The following is a 20,045-nucleotide window of genomic DNA, read 5'->3' as shown; positions in this document are numbered from 1 at the left end:
TGTAAATAGTTTTCATTTTTCTTTGTATTACTAGTCTTTTGATCAAAAAAAAAACCCGCCCCAAAAAAGTACTAATCATCCTAATGTGCTATAGTCTCTTTCTTTTTTTTTTTTTGTTATTTCTCTGTTTTCAAATAATGAAGTCATAAAAAAATAAAAAATTATTGTTTTTGCTATAAAAGGAGGTTTCATCGAAAATTCTTTTGTCCTTTTTTGAAAAGGAAGCCCCGTTTTTTCTGTTTTCTGTGAAAAAGACCGGAGGATCGTGCCGTGCGCCACAGAAAGAATAGACTTTCACCTCTGTTCAAAATGTATAAAACCAATGTCGTCATCAATTCATTCCAAAGAAAAAAAATAAATTTTTTTGTATCAACAAAAGCAATGTCTGTAGAGGAAGGATTATGTGAGAGGGATTCTATTGAGCTAATGCTTCTATATCATAAAACAATTCTAAACTTTCTGGATTGGCCAAGGTGCCTGTGGCGACGACCTTTTTACCGCTTAAAATTTTCTACAAGAGAGGAAAAAAAAAAAAAAAAAAAAAAAAAAACGTCAATTTAGTTGGGAAAACCCACCGCCCTCCCCACGACAGGGAAACAGAACTTGAGGCATTCATTCTCAATTACCTTGACGGCCACTTCTACCTTTTTTCCATTGATGGTATACTAAGAAAAAAGAATATTTTTTTTTTTTTTATAAGTAGCGTGTCCCCCTCCCCTTTTTGCATCATAAAAAATACCCTACCGGAATATCAGCAATCGGAAGAATGAAGGCAGGAACATGGCGTGGGCTAAGCTCTTGACGGATCATTGTCTTTAACCGCTGGACCAAGCCGTCAGTGACAGCATGACCTTCTTTCATCTTTAAAAACAAGACCACGCGTTCGTCGTCTTCGCCTTTGATCTTTTGCCCCACACAAAGACTATCCTCAATGCCCTCCGCGTCATGTAACCTGTCGACCACATTGTAAATCTCTGCACTGCCAAAACGGACGCCGTTCGGATTCAACGTGCCATCGGATCGTCCCAACATGACGACACCGCCCGTGTCTGGGTTGATCCACACAAAGTCGCCATGGTACCACACGTGAGGATACACGTCAAAGTAGGCGGCTTTGTATTTGGACTGTTGTGCATCGTCTCCGTACATCGCGACCGGCATGCAAGGGAACGGCGTCACGCACACCAGGTCGCCGGCTTGGGCGTACACTGCTTTTCCTTCTTCCGCCCACGCTTGGATATGCATCCCCAAACACACACATTGAATTTCACCGCGATAGACGGGGAGGCTGACGTTATGGCCGGCAAACAGAGAGCAGATATCAGTGCCTCCTGTAATACTTCCGAGCATCACGTCTTTTTTAATGGATTGATAGACAAAATCAAAACTCTCGGGTTTCAGAGGTGAGCCGGTAGAGTAGACAGCCTTGAGTGTGGATAAATCACATGTTTTGTCTAAGAAAAAGGGGGGGGGAGGGGGCAAGGAACAGTGAGCGAGTGAGTGTGTGTGTGTGTGTGTCAAAACCACTTTTTTTTTTTTTTTTTTCCCGGCGAATGTCTTACTTGGATACACTTTGGCTTCTTGTAACGACTGTAGGTATTTGGCAGAGGTACCAAAGTGAGTCACCTTCCATTTGTCTGCCAATTGCCATAGATGTAAAGGAGAGGGCTTGAACGGACTACCATCCCATACCACCAAAGTGGCTCCCACACTTAAACCTGCTACTAACCAATTCCACATCATCCATCCTGTCGTCGTATAATAAAAAAACACGTCTTCCGGTCCCATGTTTCCATGAAGGACATGCTCCTTCTTCAACTGCAACAAGAGTCCACCGCCTGAATGAACGATACACTTGGGCAGTCCCGTCGTACCCGAGCTGAACAAGATAAAAGCGGGATGATGAAAGGGCACCTGAGCAAACTGAATCTCGGACGGTAAAAGATCGTCAGGAATGGTGTTGATGAAATCGGACCATGTGACCGAATACAGTATCTCTTTTTCCATGTCCTCTCGGTGGGCGATGTCACCCACAAAGGGGATAAGAATCACTTTTTGTACGCAAGGAAGGTCTAGCAAAAAGTAAGAGGCGTGAGTCAGTCAGTCTGCACAGACGAGAAAGAGAGAGAGAGCGGACCCTCACCTTGAACCACCGTCTTCAGTTTGGATAGATGGTCTAACGTTTTGCCGTTATAAATAACAGCATTGACAGAAATCAATACCTTGGGTTGAATTTGTGTAAACCTATCCAAAACACCCTTTTGACAACAATAAAAGAAAAACGCTTTCTTAGTGAGGACATGCTCCCCCATCCATCCATCCCCCTCGGGGGGGCTCTGGATACTTACTGTAACGCCAAAATCAGGCGATGTGGAACTAAGAACCAAAAAAAAAAAAAAAAAGGGCAACCTACAATCAGTCATGTGGATCACCCTATGGGGGGTTGTCTGTCTACTCTTCTTTTTACCTCCAGATAGCTCCTATACTGAGCGTAGCGAGCATAGCAATGATCGCTTCAGTACAGTGTGGAATATAGGCTGCCACACGGTCTCCCTTTTCTACACCTTGCGATTTGAGTGCTTCAGCAAATTTCAACACCTGTTGGTATAATTCTGCAAAACTCATCGACGTTTCATCGCGGCCTTCGCCTGGAGAGAGAGGGATGTGTGCATCAGTTTTTGGGAACAGCTCGCCTCGGAGAACAAGTACTACGTGTAGCGTTACCTGTAGCTATAATAGCCGTTTTATCAGCACTTTTACACCACAGGAGATTCTCGGCAAAATTGAGTCGAGCTTCCTGAAACCAAACGGGTATACTGTCCATGGGTTGGTGGACATCCAGAACGTGCGATCCTTTTTTACTCGAGATAATGTGGGTATAATCCCATACTTCGGACCAGAAGTGTTCAGGATGCTCAACAGACCATGACCACAAGTCTTTGTAATTCTCTTGATTCAATGAAAAAAAAAAAGGGGGGAGGGAAACATCAGAGGATGTGAACGAGTTACCAAAGAACAAGAGGATGTTTGTTTACCTAACGGGACGTCTTTATACGTTTCTTGCATCCGTCTACGAAACTTTTCCATGTGTGTCTCTTGAATGTGGGTGGGTCGCCAAAGACATTCTGGCTGCGTTGGAAGTCTATTTTCAGATACCATCATTTTTTTTATTTTTTTTTGCGGGGGAAAAAAAAGGGGGTTAGAAAGAGAGGAAGAAAAAAAAGAAATGACTTTCCTATGCCTATCCTATCCTACAAACCCTTTTTCTTTTTTTTTTTTTTACCCCGTGGGGAACTCATTCATGCAAACACCTGTCGACCGTGCTATTTCGGTCAACACAACCACAACAGTCACGGCTTGGGATTCACAAACCCACCATCCTGAGAAAGCCCGTGAGAAAAAAAATACCCCCAAAGGCTTTACTGACAGATGTCACTCTCATTTTTCAGAGAGGCCATCAGAAGAGCAGTACAGTATAGGGTAGGGTAGACCACCTACGACCTCGTCTCGTTTACTGCCAACCACTCGATAGGCTGACCGTTTGACATAGGGGTCATCCAATTGAGGTATGCCCAAAAAGGAGACAATCCCCATTTGACAGAGTCGAGAAGGGGAAGGCGTTGTTCAGTGGGGAAAGAGGACGAAATGAGTATGAAAAATGTCATGATGAAAAAGACGTTTCTTTTGCGAGCAATCCATGAAACGTCAACGCCCTTTCTCCCCCCCTTCCAGCACAGTGATCCTCCTACACTGACGCATCCCATCTACCTCTGTTCTCCTGCGACGTGTGGATGGATCCCATGGATGAGCTGTCATGGGTTACCCATGTGGCGTCTTTTTTCCTAGGATCGATCGACAAGCAACTTTTTTCATTTATAGTGAAGCCTATCCAACGGAAGGAAAGCTTATATACTATGTCTTTGTTCAAGAACTTTTGTCTTTTTTTTTTTACCAACTGGGAGGCGGGCGGACATATCAACAGCGACATCCATCTAGAACATACATCCATCCATAGTATCACGTAGCACACAGATCGAAAAAAAAAACCCATTCAAAGATTCACTCTGAGGTGGGGACTGGGAGGAGGAGTTTGAATGACAGATAGATGGAATGATACATATTATAGGCCGCCGCGAATGAGGAAGCATCCTTTTCCAAGCTTTATATAGACACATAGATGCTTTTCTTCATCATAGAAAATGCGATGGTTTTGGCAAACACGGGAAACTCACCTACATTCTATAGAGTCGTTGATGAGCTCGAAAAGGGAATAGAACCATTCTATTTCAAAATGGACATGAACAGAAAGGAATCATTTGAAACCCAGTCTGTAGACATAGAGACTGTACATTCCTATACGTATATCTATATAAAAGTCTTCGATTGCCCAAGAGATAAAAGGGAAATTTTTCCAGACGATGGACGCTTAGTGTTGGGTCGAATCCAATAGGTGGCATCCACTCACTTGTAAAAAACGTGAAGCGCCTGTGTAAAAGAAGGCTCCCACTTAAAAATGTCTGCAAAAACCACATATGTTCTATTTCCAACAAAGCTTATTCATAGGTAGGGTAGGTAGACATAGACGGCCCTTTTGTATGAAAAACTTGGGAAATCGTAAAACGTGCCCATGCATCACCAGGGCACTCCATCTTTTTTTTCTGACAATGTGTTGTGAAAGAAACTAGAAGCAGTTCATCATCCTCTCATCCCGTGATGATAACAACCTATGAAAGGACTGTTCATATCATTTTCAAAAGCTGAAAGATGTGGCAACAAGTCTCTCTGTTTTTTATTCTTATTCCTTTTCTTTTAAGTCAAATAAACATAGTAGAATGAATAAAACTGCAATGTCTGGATGGGGGGGGTGCCGAGCGCGGGATAGTAGAGGGATGAAATGTGCGGGTCGGGGTGGGGGGGGGGAGGTGAGGGGTATATCCATCTTGATTTATAAAAGACAGATGTCGTTTTCGTCGTAGGGAAAAATTAAAAAACGTGGCAAAAACTGCTCTGTGGATGATGGAGAGGCTATCATGAGTGAGTGAAATAACGGCACCAGTATTCATGTGAGAATAGAAAAACATCCACACCACAATATTGACAAAATTCTATTTCATATGGATGAAAGGTAGGACTGTTACTATAAGTAGGACAGGGAAAAGGCATGGAAGCTGCTTTATTACCAGAAGCTGGCGCCACCGAGGATGAAGAGGCAGTGGTGTTACTCAGACTCCTTGAGCAGCAAGAAGAAGAAGAAGAAGAAAAGGGTGCAATGTTCGAACAAGTTTTGCGATAGTGAAAGGATGATTGAGTGCAGCCAGTCATGGTTCGTTTCTCTCTTCTTTTTTTCTTTTTTCAATCAAATACAATGGATGGTAGTAGTTATAGCAATGGTTTGAAACAAGCGGGGGTGGGGTGTGTGGAAACAGATGGTATGTGCTTTTATTTCTGTCGACTTCAATTCTTGTAGGTCTATATATACACATTTTCTTCAATATTAAGGCTGTCGTTGGAAATCGAGTACTCAGGCTGTACTGCTCGATCGACAGAAATTTGCCCATTTGAATTATTTTGGACAAAGCGTCTTTTTTCCCTTTTTTTTTCACGGGGGTGGTAAGAATTTCTTCATTAAGAAGAATGGTCAACTCAAAAATACCCTATTGTCGCCTGTGTGACGCATGTGCAAAAGCATCTTTATGCTTCTGAAAGCTTCTATGTCAATCTTGTGGTTCTCCATCTGTCACTCATGGGAAATGCCCCCCTCCCTAGCAACAATCAAAACACACATGCAAATGCATAGAGCAGCACAATAGCACTCTACTTACTGGGGCTTCATTCTACAATGAATGAAATGCATGAATGGGCTACCGTAGCTATAGCCATGTATGTCAATAATAACGGGATGCGGAAATCTTCAATACATGGACTGGCTGGAGTCAAGTATTTCCGTGGTTACTTTCGCTCATAGAACCCATTGGACACGTCGGCATCTTTCAAAATTCTTCCATGCATCAACGGGCAAAAGAAGCATTGATCATGAAACATAAGCCTTTATAGGATCCATGACTATTTCCTACAGTGTAGCTTCCTTTTCCCTGGTTGGTATTTCAACACAGAGCAGGAGATTTTGTAACCGTACAACTTTGAGTCACTTTATCAGTCATTGCAACCGTACTATGCAAATGTAGAGATCCCATCGAAACCAGTTATCATCTGCTCATGAATGCCAATTCATTTTCTGTGGCACCTATGGACAGACACTCACGCAAAAGGTCTCTTTTTTTTTTTTCTCTCTCTCTCTCTCTCTCTGTTTCCCGTAAAGGAGGCTCTTTGATCATTTGCAACCAGTGCCTTTCTCTACTAAATTTTCTACATCCATCTATACAATGTAGCATCCCATTGTTTGATAGACAATACAAGGAATATGTATGTGCAGGAATCATCCTAAAGTCCTTTGATTCCATGCGTTACCTTTTTCCAATTTGGACGGCTTCTACAAAAGTCGATAGGTCTTTCTAGAAGTAATGCAATCGAAAATGTCACATTCGAATGACAGAACCCAATGCACGGCTCTTTTTTAGGAAATGAAACGAACATTCAAGAAATATTTCGAAACAAAATAACAATAGGCAATTTTATATTCCCCTTTCACGAACTTTACTAAATGGGTAGAATGCGCATTTTTCGCTCACCCTCTTTTCATCTTTTACGATAATAAAAATAAAAGCGGTTGCACCTCACCTTGGCATCTTTTGGAAATATCAGTGATTTTTATTGACACAGTGATGGACGTGTTGTAACACATAAAATGATGTCCACACCTGCTATGATAACCAAGGACGTGTACCCGTGTTTGCTGCTTCGTCTATGGAATAAACCACTATTTTTTCATAGACAAAACTTATCAGCTAGATCCAAAAGCCACTCTTAGTGGCAACATGTTGAGAACATGGGATGGTTGAGTACATAAAACGATGACCAAACTCCCAAGTAAGAATAACCTGATAAGAAGGAGTTTACAATGATATATATCATATGAAAATTTGGCTATTCAATTAAAAAAACGTTTCAAACTTTCAAATGGGAGCATGCTGGTTATCTGGTGGTTTTTTTTTCCGTTCTGTATATAAACTGGCTACAATGCAGTTACTGCGTTGTCTAATGTCAATGAGAAACTCCGCATCATTCAAGCAAAAATCAATGGCTTTCCAAATACGCCCCGACTTTCAACAGCAAAAGCAACCTTTCCTTTTTTTTTCTCTTTCTGCCATCGATCAACGCAACAGATTCGCGTATACAATGTCTGATCATGAACCTATAGAACCAGACGATGAAGAGTCCTACTATGAAGTGGAAAGAATTGTGGCCGTCAGTGTAGAAGAAGGCCGGAAAATGTTTCTCATCAAGTGGAAAACATATGACGAATCGTAGTAAGTTGAGAATGAGCTCTTTGTGCATTTCTTGTCTTGATAATGTACAAAAAAAAAAAAAAAAAAAACCAGTGAATATTAACATCTCTTTTTTTTTCAATATTTATAAACTTAGAGTATTTTCACTATGAGTGGAAACCCGAAAAAATGAACGTGTGTGAACGAATCTCACAAATGAACTAAACCCTGTTTGCATCCTTCTCTGAAATAGATACAACACCTGGGAGCCTGAAGATAATTTATGTTGTCCGGAAATATTAGAAAACTTTTGGAAGGGTCGCGAACTTTTAAAGGAAAAGATTGAAAAAGAGCAAAAAATGCAACTGAACGAGCTGAGGAAGCAGGAGAAAGGAAAGCGAAGAAACGATAGCAAGAAAGCAAAGAGACGAAAAAAGAGCAGTATGGAGGCTGCAAGGAAGCCTCCAGAAATTAAAGCATCAGCTGCTGTTGGAAACGAACACAACAAGCCAAAGCATACGACCGGCCTCCTATCTAGCAATAAAGTGTCAGTCACTCAACCTGCTGCCGCGTCGTCGTCGTCGTCGTCGTCGAAATCAACGTCTATTTCAGGAACGAACTATAACCCTTCTCCAGTGAAAACAATGTCAACCGCTAGCTTCAAGACGGCCTCGATGAAAACAAAAGAAAAAAGACCCCCGATGAAACCCCAGATACTGGATGAAGACGATACAGAGGATGATTTAGGAACAGGCAATCATCGATTGACAAAAGTAGGTCATTCTAAGCAGTCACTCGGACAACCTTGTGTCCCTTTACTTACTGTGTTCTCTTTATTTCTACATTAGAGGCCTCGACTCAATGAGATAAAACCACCTACTATGCAACCACCAGCTATAGCCCATAGGGTCTTGCAACGTAAGACAGGATGAAAAAAAGGCCCATCTTATTGTATTCATCCTCGATTGACATACCTTTCTTCTTTTTGTGTAGCAACGATTGATATTGACAGTTTGGTCAAGACGGCTAAGGCAACCCTACAGCCAGTATCACCAACGCCTAAACTCTTACTAAAGAAACCATTCACTTCTCCCAACCTCATCACTGCATTGAAGGCGAATCCAAAAACTCCTTCTCCTATCATAAGGTCAGCTGCTCCCGATACGGCGACAGCTGCACCAAAAGATATGACATTACCTCAGCAACAACAAATAGTACGACGACAATCTCCCACTCCGGAATTTACTACACCACCTTCATCTCCTTCTCAAATACAACGTCGTGAATCTCCTCCTGCCGTAGAAGCAGCAACAAAGACTTTCACTACTCCTTCTACTTTGTCGACCACGACTGGTCCAGCAGCAATCGTTACGAATACCAATACAAATGACAATAGTAACACGGCCGCGAATATACCTACTACTACCACCACACTGACTACTACTACTTCTACTACTACTACTACAATATCTAATCCTGCATCATCATCTTCCAGCTCACTTGCGAACAATCCTACTCCTGAATCTACCGTCGCTGATAACTCATTAGCACCATCTACCCAGTCAATACAGTTAGTGAGAACACACTCTCCGCGTTCAGACCCGCGTTTGGCTCATTTGAGTAAACCTGTCAATTATGATGCTATTATCGAGTACAAAAAGCATTTTGCCAAGGTGAGATTGGAAGGCACATTGAACAGGGATGGTGACTATAAGATACGGTAAGCCTCCCCCCCCCTTTTTTTTTTCTGAATATCAAGCTTGCCCTTACGTTGTTCTTCTTTCCGTTACCCTAGTGATTTTATGCAATTGTTCAAGAATAATGAGAATCAGACTATCATGCGCATTGCTTCATTCATTCCCATGCATGTGCTGGAAAGCTTTTTGAAGAAAAAGGTATCACCACCAGCACTAAAGGTTCTTCCTCTGGAAGGAGGATCGGTCGCCATCAGCAAATTAAAGGGAGTTCTTTTGGGAAACAATACGGTAAGTCCCCACATACCATGGAAGAGATGGCGATGACAGAGTCGTCCTCTGTTCGTGGCAATCCCCTATGAACAATTGAATTTAATCCTAAACCTATGCATCAGGCTGGTAGTATATCACACATCCGAAAACCGACCGAAGCATTGATGATAATGAATCAGGTACAAGTCGACAAGCTCTTAGACAAGCCAATCTCTACCTCAACAGATAAACAAAGCACAGGCATCTCTCATTGGCCACTGTATATGGTCTTCATTGAGGGCTTACCACTTCGACCAGGAGCCGTTTTAGCCAAATTGCAACATATGCCGCATCATGTGGATAGGAAACAACTATTGCAAACGTATGCTTGGAGTAAAGTCTCCTACTTGCTTAAATTTCCTGATAAGGTATAATACAGAGTCTCATCGGCATCATGGATGAACCCGCCGTTTGACTGACCTTGATCTTCTATAGCTGCACCAGGCAAAACAGAACAAGTCAAACATTGTTGTCTATGGTCATTCTGAAAACAGTAACCTATTAAGACTCAGTATCGAAACTCTGGAAATCCCAATACCGGCATCATCCCATGTGATGATGGTAAGTATCCTTCCAACAGCATCCCATCATTCGTTTGTCTGTTTATTTTTTATTTTATTTTTTTTTGGTTCGCCATCTTAAGAAGCCCCTTCTTTGTAGTTTGATAGATTTAATGCTGAGGTCTTCCGCAAGGCTCTATTCAAACATAAGAAAAAAGGCACGCAAATTTGGGAGTTTGGATCTTCCGAGAAATCATTCAAGATAGAGCCTGCCACTGAGTTATTTCCCCCCTTTTCGGGAGGCTTTATAACGACCGATATCAAAAACATTGTACACAACCCCTCCATCATCAACACGATTTGTGATCAAGTGGAGAAGGTAGGCAGTTTCCCCCCCCCCATCTTGGAGTAAGATCTTGGCGCAAAACAAATTAACGCAGTTGTATGTATTATGTAGCTCAACTTGACACCCGGTTTAACAGGATCTTGGAAATTCTTGGTTCCAATGAATATCTTTGCACAACTGAAGACGGCTATTCGTGATTCAGAAACGTCTCAGAATATTCAAGTGGCTGTAGCCAATCTTACCATTGGGTTAAGTAAAAACCAAATTGACGCTATACGATTATGGCCAGCGGAAACGTCGCGTCCTACACACTTCATGGATCAAGTGGCTCGAAACTTTTGCAAGACACGCCAATACTTTATTTACGTCGATGATAAAGACTCTGTTCCAGAAATGGAGAGACAAATGTACCCAGCTGTCGATTTCTTCACGAGCAAGGAAATTTATAAACGTTTATACACTGAAGAGTGACGCCAGCCGTTTTGATGGCTCTGGCATCGTTTGAAGCGACGGTAATTGACTTACTTTCAAGCCCAATGAACATGTATATTATACTTTAAAATCCACTCCCAAATGATCCCGTTTCTGGGGTTTCCTTGTGCCCTAGGACACTTTTCCTCACCATCCGCCCCCACCCCCCGCCTGCCCTCCCCTCCATTCATTCAACAAATGAAAGATCAATCCAATGTACTTGTACCCCTTTTATTTTTTTTGTTCATTACTCGTTTGATTCTGGCCTATGCTCCTTCTCTCTATTTGTCTGTCTTCTATTGCAAAGCAAGCGGAAGGATAATATGCATTTTTATTAGTAGCGGGAGTGGAGCGATTTTATGCCTCGGTTTTTTGCATTTTCAATTGAAAAAATTGATGGCTTCTTATGCGTCCTTCAAAAATAAGCGATGAGCAGCATAAAAAGAATAAGTTTTCTCGATGAAGACAATAAAAAACAATGGGATATTTACATAAAAGAGGTAAAGCAATAAAGTCAAGTGTGTTTGGGATTGGGGGACAGGTTATTTTTTTTTATGGTCGCAAAGATACAGTAAAATGACATGACCCCATTTCAACGACATCAGATGTTGAACCCTGCTTATGGTTGTTATATTTGGCCATCGGCTTTGGTCATGGCCGAGTTTGTTTGGTTTTTTAAATCAGAATTTGAAAATAAAGTTCTATTGGAGGTCCGTAAAACCATTGCCATTCATAGGAGAGAGAAGCCCATGCGTAAGCTTACTTTTGGCATGTTTTTGCAAAATACAAAATATGTTAGGTTGGAGCAGGCACGTCACTGCCATCACTTTTATTAGCAAAAGCATCGATATTGAAAAGAGCCATTCTAAGCGATACTCAAAGCACCTTACCGGTGATTCAAGGATGTGTCGATTTGAACACATTAGAGATACCTGTACATATCCAGGCGTTGAATTGGGGCACGTTTGGAACAGCAGAAGACAGTATAGACACATTCGTTCAAAACACAGTAGAGGCCAAATGGAATACAAAGATCGATTACATTATTGGAAGTGATACCTTTTACGAGCCTTCGCGTAACTTTTTGGTTTTCCTACCCCCATACTATTCAAAAACGCCAAAGCATAGATTGATTTTATTTTTATTTTTTTTTCTATAGAATTTGAAAATTTACTCACTCTTGTGTCCTATGTCATACATCAGCACAATCCTCAATGTAAATTCATCACGGCTTATCAAGAAAGAAGTCCTAAAAGAAGCATCCAATATTTACTGGACAAATGGCATTTAAAGTGCAAACTTATACCCAAAGAATCATTTGACTTTGACGAAATTAAATACACTCATCCTGAAGACAGTCTTTCCAAAGTGAAAGTGAATGCAGGCTCTTTATCCAGTGTATTTGTATTAGAAATATCTAGGTGATCGTGCCTGAACAAGATGCATAAAAGCATAAAGCATTCACTGTGACCTTTTTTCCTCCTACTTTAATAAATTTGGAAATTCCTCAAAATTCAAAGCCCACAATAGAGAAACGCCCTTTGTAAACATTTTCCTACTGTCTTTTACTATTTCTCTTTTTTTTTTTTTTTGGTCATCATCCACTCAACACCATGTCATCGACCGTACGTAACGCTGTACAAAGAAGAAATCACAAAGAACGTAGTCAAATCGCTGGCCGTGAACGGCTTGGTCTTTTGGAAAAGAAGAAGGACTATCTCTTACGTGCCAAAGACTATCATGCAAAGCAGAAAAAGTTGAAGGCCATGAAAGAAAAGGCCTTATTTAGAAATCCCGATGAATTCTACTTCAAGATGATCAATACACAAACCAAAGGTGGTGTACATATACAAAAAAGAAACGAAGAATTACCGGATGAAATGGTTCAGTTGATGAAATCGCAAGATAAAGAATATATAAAATACCAGAGAGATCTTAGTAAAAGAGTAAGGCTGTTGAACGCTTAGATTTCCAAAGAAAAGATGGGTTATTCATAGGCATTCTGTTTTCCATTGAAAAAGAAATTAGAAAAGTTAAAGGCATCGCTACACTTCATTGACGATCCAGAAGACAAAGATGAGGACGATGTTGAGGACGATTCTGATGAAGAAACTCTGAAACCAGCCAAAAACAAACGATCAAACCATATTGTGTTTGTAGATACAGATGAAGAGGCTCGTCAATTTAACCCGGCAAACCACCTCGATACTTTACCGGAACTCGTGAATCGTAAATTCAATCGACCACGCATAGAGACATTGAAGCAGATAGCGATCGATAACCCACATAGTGGCAAAGAGTTAAAGGAACTGAAAAAGGAGAGAGAGAGATTATATAAAGAACTAGTGTCTCGTATGAAGCGTGAAAAGGAGTTAAGCCGAGCAGAGCAGGAATTAGAGATTCAAAAAGCGCTGAGGACAAAAGGTAGAAGGAAGGAAGTTGGCAAAGACAAACACGGTTTACCAGTATATAAATGGAAGGCTGATCGTAAGAAATAAAATGATTGTTACCAATGTGTATTTATCAATCACTTTGCACAATACCAATCCGTAATGTTTGATCAAATGAAGTACATGCATAAAGACCCTTTTTGTCTCGATTATAATCTAGTGAAATAATTGGATGTTTTGATAGACTAAGTTCCTGGATGTCATCGATTGTGTGTGTTTTGTTGAGATTGAACGTGCTCAGTTTGCCATCGCCACTGGCTATTGTAAAATAGTCTGGATTTTGTGGCATATGACGGATGGACCACAATGTGGTTTCCTTTTCAAACTTTGTTTTAATCTCTGTTGTCTTTCCTGATGGCGATTTGAGTTCAACTGTATATGCTCCTGACAAAGTACTGACGAGCAAAGAATCCTGAACAAAGTCTATCGAACATATGCCATCCTTCATTTTTGTTCCCCAGATGTACTCTGAGGTACCCACATGGAACAACTTGAGAGAACCATCTTCAAATCCAACGGCTATCACTTTTTCTGTTTGTATTCTTCCATAAGCAACTGCCCAAATATCCACATTGGCTTTTTTCGTCGATCTGATAGTCAATACTGGCTTTTCCGTTTGCCGCATGTCCCATACTTTAACTGTGCCATCACGACTTCCAGTGACCAATTCTTGTGGGTCTTTAAATCGATCAAAACTGTCAATAGAGTTGATAATGCTCTGATGTGCTTTAAAAGAAATGAGTGGTATATCAAGACGTTGTGAATCCCTATGGTTCAGTGTGAAAGAAAAAAACAAAAAAAAAAAAAAAAAAAAACTGTCAAGAAAACCGAGCAGGTCATACGACTTGAACTGATCGTTCAGGAGTTTCCCTTTACCAGATTTGTAATTGTCCATCAAAATCGCCTGTTGCGATTTGTCGACTATGACCTGTAATAGTGCAACAGCGTAATACTGTATTTGTTTCTGTCTGTAGTCGTCCAATAGGAATTTAAAAGGAGAGATAAAGTAATTAGTCAAGTATTGAAACTTGAGAGTCGTTGCTGGTGAAGCATTCGTACATACTTCTCGCTTCAACTCTAATCGTTTTCCTTCTAATCCGTAAATAGATATCTTGCCTGTACCAACTTCACTTGCTCCTACAACACAAACTCTTGATGATGAAGGAATCCACTTTACATCATATGGCGTTATTGAAAGGTGGTGGCTGATTAAATTATGAGCCTTCACCGCTGTTGACATTGTCAAGTGTATTGGTCAAAAGAAGAAAAAAAGAAAAAAAAAAAAAATCAGAGAGAAGGCCGCTGTTGCTTCTGCTGTTAAATTTTCAAGGATTAGATTATTTGAATCATTGTAATGAATGCTTCTCGATAAATTTATTGTACATTTTGACTTAAAAGAGTCTAATGGTTTGAAAAAGGGATAAAAAATGACAAAACTGGGAAAAGCAAAGGAGAAAAAATTTTATTACACGTATAAATCACAAACAAGGAAGTAAGTTTACAACTTGGTAAAGATAAGGTTGAATTTGACACCGTTGATTTCTTGTTCTTCTTCAGCAATAGGTTCCTCAGAAGAAGACTGCTCAGTGCTAGGCTTCAAAGGTTTCTTGAATGCTTTCACTAAGAAAGCTTCTTGATTCTTCATGACTTTTTCCAATTCAGTTGACATATCAGAAGTGAAGCGGTAGTACATGTTGATATCATCGGTGGGCAATAAGTTAGCCTTCTTTCTTAGACGTTGAACACGGTTGATGATTTCACGAGCAACACCTTCTTCCTCCAATTCAGGATATAACTTGACATCCATCAAAACCAAAGAGTCTTTGTCAGTATTGGCTTCGTAAGAAGCATCAGAGGCGCCATCGAAATAACGGACAACGTTCAAATCTTCATCAGTCACCTTGATGCCGGCAACAACAATTTCTTTCGTTTGAACAAATTCCTTGATCTGATCGCTGGTAAGCTCAGGGAGACCCTTCTTGACTTTCATAGCATCCTTCTTTAACTTTTGACCAAGGACCTTCCAATCAGCCTCAGCCTTATATTTGACACCATATTTATCCTCATCATTGGTGATAACGACATTTCTAACGTTCAATTCTTCAATAATATAGGATTCAAGAGCCTTCACATCGGCATGGTATTGAGGATCACTATGAATGATGACCAGTTCCTTCAAAGGAGTCTTCAAAGAAATGTTCTTACGTTCACGAATGGTACGACCCAATTCAATGACAGCTTGCATACGGCCCACGGCACGTTCAATTTCAGGATCAAAGTATTCCTCACGAACGGTAGGGAAGTCTAAGAAATGAATCGAACGATCATCCACCACGTTGGGACTCTTAGGGGCAAAGTTCTTGAGGTTTTGATACATGTTTTCAACCAAGTAAGGTGTGAAAGGAGCCATGGTGGTACACAAGGTAAATAGAACTTCATAGAGGGTATTCATAGCCATCTTGGCATCTTCAACCCCATTTTCACCCTTCAATCTCTTACGGTTGAAACGGACATACCAATTCGTAAGAAGGTCAATCATATTCAATAAGCGAGGAACGACAGTGTAAAGTCTATAAGCGGCCATTTCTTCGCGAATGAATTTGATAAGTGATTGACAAGAGGCCAAAATCCAACGATCCATGACGTTATCGGATTTCTCAATATTGACATCGTATTGGAAGTCAAAATGGAAGTCCTTCTTCAAAACAGCGGCTTGTGTAAGGAAGAATTTGTAAGCATTATACCAAGGTAAGAAAACCTTGGAAATAACTTCCTTGACACCATCCTCCTTGAACTTCAAGGTTTCTGCACGTACCACGGGAGAGTTGATGAGGTAGAGTCTAAGGGCATCCGAACCGTATTTATCCATGACAATACCAGGTTCAGGGTAGTTCTTGAGACGCTTACTCATCTTTTTACCGTCAGCAGCCAAAACGAGACCACTGACAATGACGTTTTTAGCAGGAGGCTTATCGAAGAGATGAGTCGACAAAACCAAAAGAGTATAGAACCAACCACGGGTTTGATCAATACCTTCAGAAATAAAATCGGCAGGGAAGGAACCGTGAACCTTATCCTTGTTTTCGAAAGGATAATGTTGTTGAGCGTAAGGCATGGAACCGGATTCAAACCAGCAATCAAAAACTTCTTCGATACGACGAAGCACACCCTTGCCCTTCTTCGAAGGAATAGTAATCTTATCAATGGTCTCACGGTGAAGGTCAGTAATAGGCTTGACACCACTCAATTCTTCCAATTCAGCAATAGAGCCAATGCAAACCATTTCTTCATAATCTTCGCTGACCCAAATGGGCAAAGGAGTACCCCAATAACGGTTACGAGAAACATTCCAATCACGAGCGTTAGCTAACCAGTTGGCGAAACGCTTTTCTTGAACAAAAGCAGGAACCCAACGCATTTGTTTGTTGTTGGCCAAAATCTTATCAATGATAGGTGTGACACGAACAAACCAAGAAGGAATGGCTCTGTAAATCAAAGGTGTATCAGATCTCCAACAGAAAGGATAACTGTGCTTCATCTGAGATTGGTTGACCAGACGACCCTTAGCTTTAATATCCTTTTGAATGGCCTTGTCAGCATCCTTAATATACATGCCTTTATAATCAGGCACTTCATCAGTGAAAATACCAGAATCATCGAGAGGAAGAGGGAGATGACCATCAGCAGTAATAACACCATGGTCAAGACAAACACGGTAATCGTCCTCACCAAAAGCAGGTGCATTGTGAACAATACCAGTACCTGAATCGTCGGTAACGTAAGAGTCCACCATCACCTTGAAACCTTTACCCTTAAATTCATCATAGAAATAGTTGAACATAGGTTCGTATTCCCAACCCTTCATGTCGGCGCCCTTATATTTTTCTAAAACTTGGAACTTGGCCTTCTTAGGATCCTTATATATGATGCTGAGACGCTTTTCCATCAAAATGTATTTTTTGCCGGATTGTTCGTCAAGAATCTTAACATATTCAAATTCGGGGTGAACAGCAACACCCAAATTGCTTGGTAAAGTCCAAGGAGTAGTGGTCCAAGCTAATAATGATGTTTCTGGATCATTCAACAAAGGGAAACTGACAACGACTGCATTTCGCCCAAAAAAAAAGAATAATAAAGTGAGTCGTTTGCAAGTTTGTCGAATTATAAGACTGTTGTTTGCAATAAAATAATTACCAGTAGGGTCGTTGACATCCTTATAATTTTGAGAAGATTCGAAATTGGATAAAGGTGTAGTACAACCAGTAGAATAAGGCATAACCTATAAGATGATGAAATATTCAGTATCGTGACATATATATATATATATATATCAATCCAAAACTATGTAAAAATTTATGGTTTGCTACGTACTCTTGAACCACGATAAACCATTCCCTTATCGAACAATTGCTTAAAAACCCACCAAACAGTTTCCATAAAAGTGGGATTCAAGGTTTTGTAATCATTGTCGAAATCAATCCAACGAGCCATACGTTCGACTGTCTTACGCCATTCGCCAGCATATCGCATAACGATAGCTCTACATTCAGCGTTGTATTTATCGATACCCATCTTCATAACATCATCTTTGCCTGTAATACCCAACTTCTTGTCAATTTCGAATTCAACAGGCAGACCATGGGTATCCCAACCAAAACGACGTTCAACGTTATGACCGGTGTTATGAGCATAACGAGTAACAATATCTTTAATGGTACCAGCTAGCAAATGACCGTAGTGCGGGAGACCAGTAGCAAAAGGAGGGCCATCATAGAATGCAAAGACGGGTTTGTCCTTGTTTAACTTCAAAGAAGTTTGGAAAGCGTCAATTTCTTTCCAAAATTCAAGAATCTTTTCTTCTTCCTTAGGGAAGCTAGTTGAAGGAAAAAAAGTTAAGAGGTGTCAGTCTCTTTTTATAGAACGTTTTTGGAAGTTGGCAGTCTGCGTCGCGAATGTTAACTCGAGATTGTCAAAAAAAAAAAGGATATTTACTTGAATTGACCAGATACTATTTGTAAATTAAGAAAGCAGTCAGTTTGAATGTAAAAGCCGCTGAGAGTAGTAATTACTTTTCAAGTACTTACGGTCTGCTAAAGACATTGTTGTTTTTGCAAACGATACGCTTACCGGAAGAAGGAGTAATGATCATGGTTTAAGCTTCCGCTTTCCCAATTAATAAGGCTGCAAAGCCACCTCATAGTGACAAATTTTAGCCGATCTGATTTGTCGGCAAATTAGGTACACATTAACATGAAGATCTCTCCCTTTTTTTCTTTTGCTATGGAAAAGATATGCTTCATCATATGCCCCAATAGACCTGTTTTTTGTCAAGGAGCGGTTTATTCTCTAAGCAACCGAAGGCATGAATTAAACACAAGGTTATCATCCATTATGAGTCTCTCAGTTTACAATTTACCATTGATTTAATTTAATGCTTCCTCAATGAAGGAAGGTCAGCAAGAGCGTTCATTGCAATATATACCACTGCCTCCATTGGACATAATCTAAGGTGAGTCGTACGATATCCAGGACTTTCGACATCCCATCTTTTTTTATCAAAACACATTGTTTGAAGGACAGTTTTGGACACAGGATTTAATGCCGGATTTTTAAGGATATAGTAAAAGAAAACAACCCCGCCCGCATTATTTGCTATTTTAGATTTTCTTTTTTCTTCAAAGTGTTGTTCATCTCCACATTCTAAGCAATCCTCTATTAAATGACTTCAGTTCAATTTACGGTCGGGAAGCTGGACGCTGGTATGGTAAGTATCACCCTCTACTTCTCTTATTCGAAGTAGTTGAAAGAAATTTCTCCAAACGCTAATATCAATAATTTTGAACACAGGCTATCCTTCTGACAGAAGATCATCATCTCATTGAATTCCCATCACTTTTACTTCCCAAAGGAGTTACTTCCGGCAGCATTGTAAACATCGGTGTCAGTCGTAATGTCCCAGAAGAAGAAAAGAAAATGAAGGATTTTTGGGAGCTACAAGATCACATTTTAGCTACCTTTGGAGAGAAAGAGCCCGAAGCACCTGTTCTGCGAGTGAAAAATATCACGCAAACATCGCTCATATTAGAATGGGACCCTCTCGTTCTTCATACAGCCAAACTTCGATCATTGGATATATATAAAAACGGTACAAAATTAGCTCAAGTAAGGCTTTAACAAAGGATCAACGTGCTTTGAGCCATTGAAACCAGGCAGCTACTAAAAAATGGAAAACTAATCTATACCATCTGACAAATTACAATAGCATATACCTGGCAATACCAACTTTATCAAACTATCCGGTCTTGATGTGGATCATGAATTTGAATTTCATATTGTTATCAAAACGACTGCTGGTGAATTTAAGTCGAATATTATCAAAGCACGTACACATAAGATGGATAATCTGACAGGTATCCGCGTTGCTTTTGGCAAATTTGATGAACCTGAATCTGCCGTTACAGAATTGAAGGATTTATTGGACAGAATTGGCGCATCATGGTCAGAAGAAGTAAACATAGAAACCACCCATTTATTGGCACAATTACCTGGTGGAGCCAATTATGAAAATGCTGTTCAACACTCTATACCAATTGTCAAACCTGAATGGCTCGTCCAATGTGATCGTAACAAGAAGATTCAGGTAAAAGCAATAATTATTGACATATTAAGCGTTTGAATTGGCAAACATTGGACGTAACTTTTCTTTATTACCTTCTTAATAGCCTGCTCTACCCTATTACATTGTCAATGTTCCTAATAATGCTAATACCAGTAATAATGAGTAGATTGTTACAGCTAAAAGGCGCAACAATACATCTTACCAATAAAGCATTCGATATCACAAATCATCATATATTTTTGTTCCGTCAATAAAATTTATACATAAC

At 40.3% G+C, this 20,045-nt stretch overlaps 8 protein-coding genes across 8 annotated transcripts; 5 read left to right on the top strand and 3 right to left on the bottom strand.

The window, feature by feature from the left end:
• Positions 1 to 415: 415 nt before the first annotated feature.
• Positions 416 to 3,087, bottom strand: BDF20DRAFT_903920 (acetoacetate-CoA ligase; the record flags this gene model as incomplete). The annotated part of the gene is made up of 9 exons (XM_053082958.1): positions 416 to 511; positions 627 to 665; positions 745 to 1,454; positions 1,563 to 2,072; positions 2,144 to 2,258; positions 2,349 to 2,376; positions 2,468 to 2,648; positions 2,725 to 2,949; positions 3,036 to 3,087. 9 exons carry the CDS (start codon positions 3,085 to 3,087, stop codon positions 416 to 418), a joined length of 1,956 nt encoding a protein of 651 aa, XP_052940305.1.
• A 2,074-nt stretch (positions 3,088 to 5,161) lies between these two features.
• BDF20DRAFT_831130 (uncharacterized protein) lies at positions 5,162 to 5,797 on the top strand (the record flags this gene model as incomplete). The annotated part of the gene is made up of 4 exons (XM_053078420.1): positions 5,162 to 5,292; positions 5,380 to 5,429; positions 5,500 to 5,610; positions 5,631 to 5,797. The coding sequence occupies 4 exons, from the start codon at positions 5,162 to 5,164 to the stop codon at positions 5,795 to 5,797; spliced, it is 459 nt and encodes a 152-aa protein (XP_052940304.1).
• Positions 5,798 to 7,917: 2,120 nt separating this feature from the next.
• Positions 7,918 to 10,922, top strand: BDF20DRAFT_19392 (uncharacterized protein). The gene is made up of 8 exons (XM_053074893.1): positions 7,918 to 8,162; positions 8,234 to 8,303; positions 8,379 to 9,105; positions 9,181 to 9,370; positions 9,475 to 9,759; positions 9,827 to 9,952; positions 10,052 to 10,270; positions 10,349 to 10,922. Exons 2-8 carry the CDS (start codon positions 8,267 to 8,269, stop codon positions 10,706 to 10,708), a joined length of 1,944 nt encoding a protein of 647 aa, XP_052940303.1. The 5' UTR covers positions 7,918 to 8,162; positions 8,234 to 8,266; the 3' UTR covers positions 10,709 to 10,922.
• Positions 10,923 to 10,999: 77 nt separating this feature from the next.
• Positions 11,000 to 12,227, top strand: BDF20DRAFT_18563 (uncharacterized protein). The gene is made up of 3 exons (XM_053074875.1): positions 11,000 to 11,418; positions 11,508 to 11,784; positions 11,868 to 12,227. Exons 1-3 carry the CDS (start codon positions 11,290 to 11,292, stop codon positions 12,131 to 12,133), a joined length of 672 nt encoding a protein of 223 aa, XP_052940302.1. The 5' UTR covers positions 11,000 to 11,289; the 3' UTR covers positions 12,134 to 12,227.
• Positions 12,228 to 12,321: 94 nt separating this feature from the next.
• BDF20DRAFT_903919 (small-subunit processome) lies at positions 12,322 to 13,206 on the top strand (the record flags this gene model as incomplete). The annotated part of the gene is made up of 2 exons (XM_053082957.1): positions 12,322 to 12,654; positions 12,730 to 13,206. The coding sequence occupies 2 exons, from the start codon at positions 12,322 to 12,324 to the stop codon at positions 13,204 to 13,206; spliced, it is 810 nt and encodes a 269-aa protein (XP_052940301.1).
• Positions 13,207 to 13,231: 25 nt separating this feature from the next.
• BDF20DRAFT_812159 (WD40-repeat-containing domain protein) lies at positions 13,232 to 14,398 on the bottom strand (the record flags this gene model as incomplete). The annotated part of the gene is made up of 3 exons (XM_053076754.1): positions 13,232 to 13,925; positions 14,035 to 14,126; positions 14,222 to 14,398. The coding sequence occupies 3 exons, from the start codon at positions 14,396 to 14,398 to the stop codon at positions 13,232 to 13,234; spliced, it is 963 nt and encodes a 320-aa protein (XP_052940300.1).
• A 4-nt stretch (positions 14,399 to 14,402) lies between these two features.
• BDF20DRAFT_842345 (isoleucyl-tRNA synthetase) lies at positions 14,403 to 18,289 on the bottom strand. The gene is made up of 5 exons (XM_053079495.1): positions 18,243 to 18,289; positions 18,151 to 18,166; positions 17,530 to 18,031; positions 17,353 to 17,437; positions 14,403 to 17,262 (listed from the first exon to the last, which is right to left on the bottom strand). The coding sequence occupies exons 1-5, from the start codon at positions 18,256 to 18,258 to the stop codon at positions 14,657 to 14,659; spliced, it is 3,225 nt and encodes a 1,074-aa protein (XP_052940299.1). The 5' UTR covers positions 18,259 to 18,289; the 3' UTR covers positions 14,403 to 14,656.
• Positions 18,290 to 19,131: 842 nt separating this feature from the next.
• On the top strand, positions 19,132 to 19,943 carry BDF20DRAFT_812738 (uncharacterized protein; the record flags this gene model as incomplete). Its single annotated transcript, XM_053076817.1, has 3 exons — positions 19,132 to 19,320; positions 19,421 to 19,798; positions 19,881 to 19,943. The coding sequence occupies 3 exons, from the start codon at positions 19,132 to 19,134 to the stop codon at positions 19,941 to 19,943; spliced, it is 630 nt and encodes a 209-aa protein (XP_052940298.1).
• Between the last annotated feature and the right edge of the window lie 102 nt (positions 19,944 to 20,045).

The sequence above is a fragment of the Mycotypha africana genome (genome assembly GCF_025528875.1).
Source record: "Mycotypha africana strain NRRL 2978 chromosome Unknown BDF20scaffold_1, whole genome shotgun sequence".
NCBI classification, from domain to species: domain Eukaryota; kingdom Fungi; phylum Mucoromycota; class Mucoromycetes; order Mucorales; family Mycotyphaceae; genus Mycotypha; species Mycotypha africana.
The sequence above is the reverse complement of the archived record's forward strand: the minus strand, read 5'-3'. Positions and strand labels throughout refer to the sequence as shown.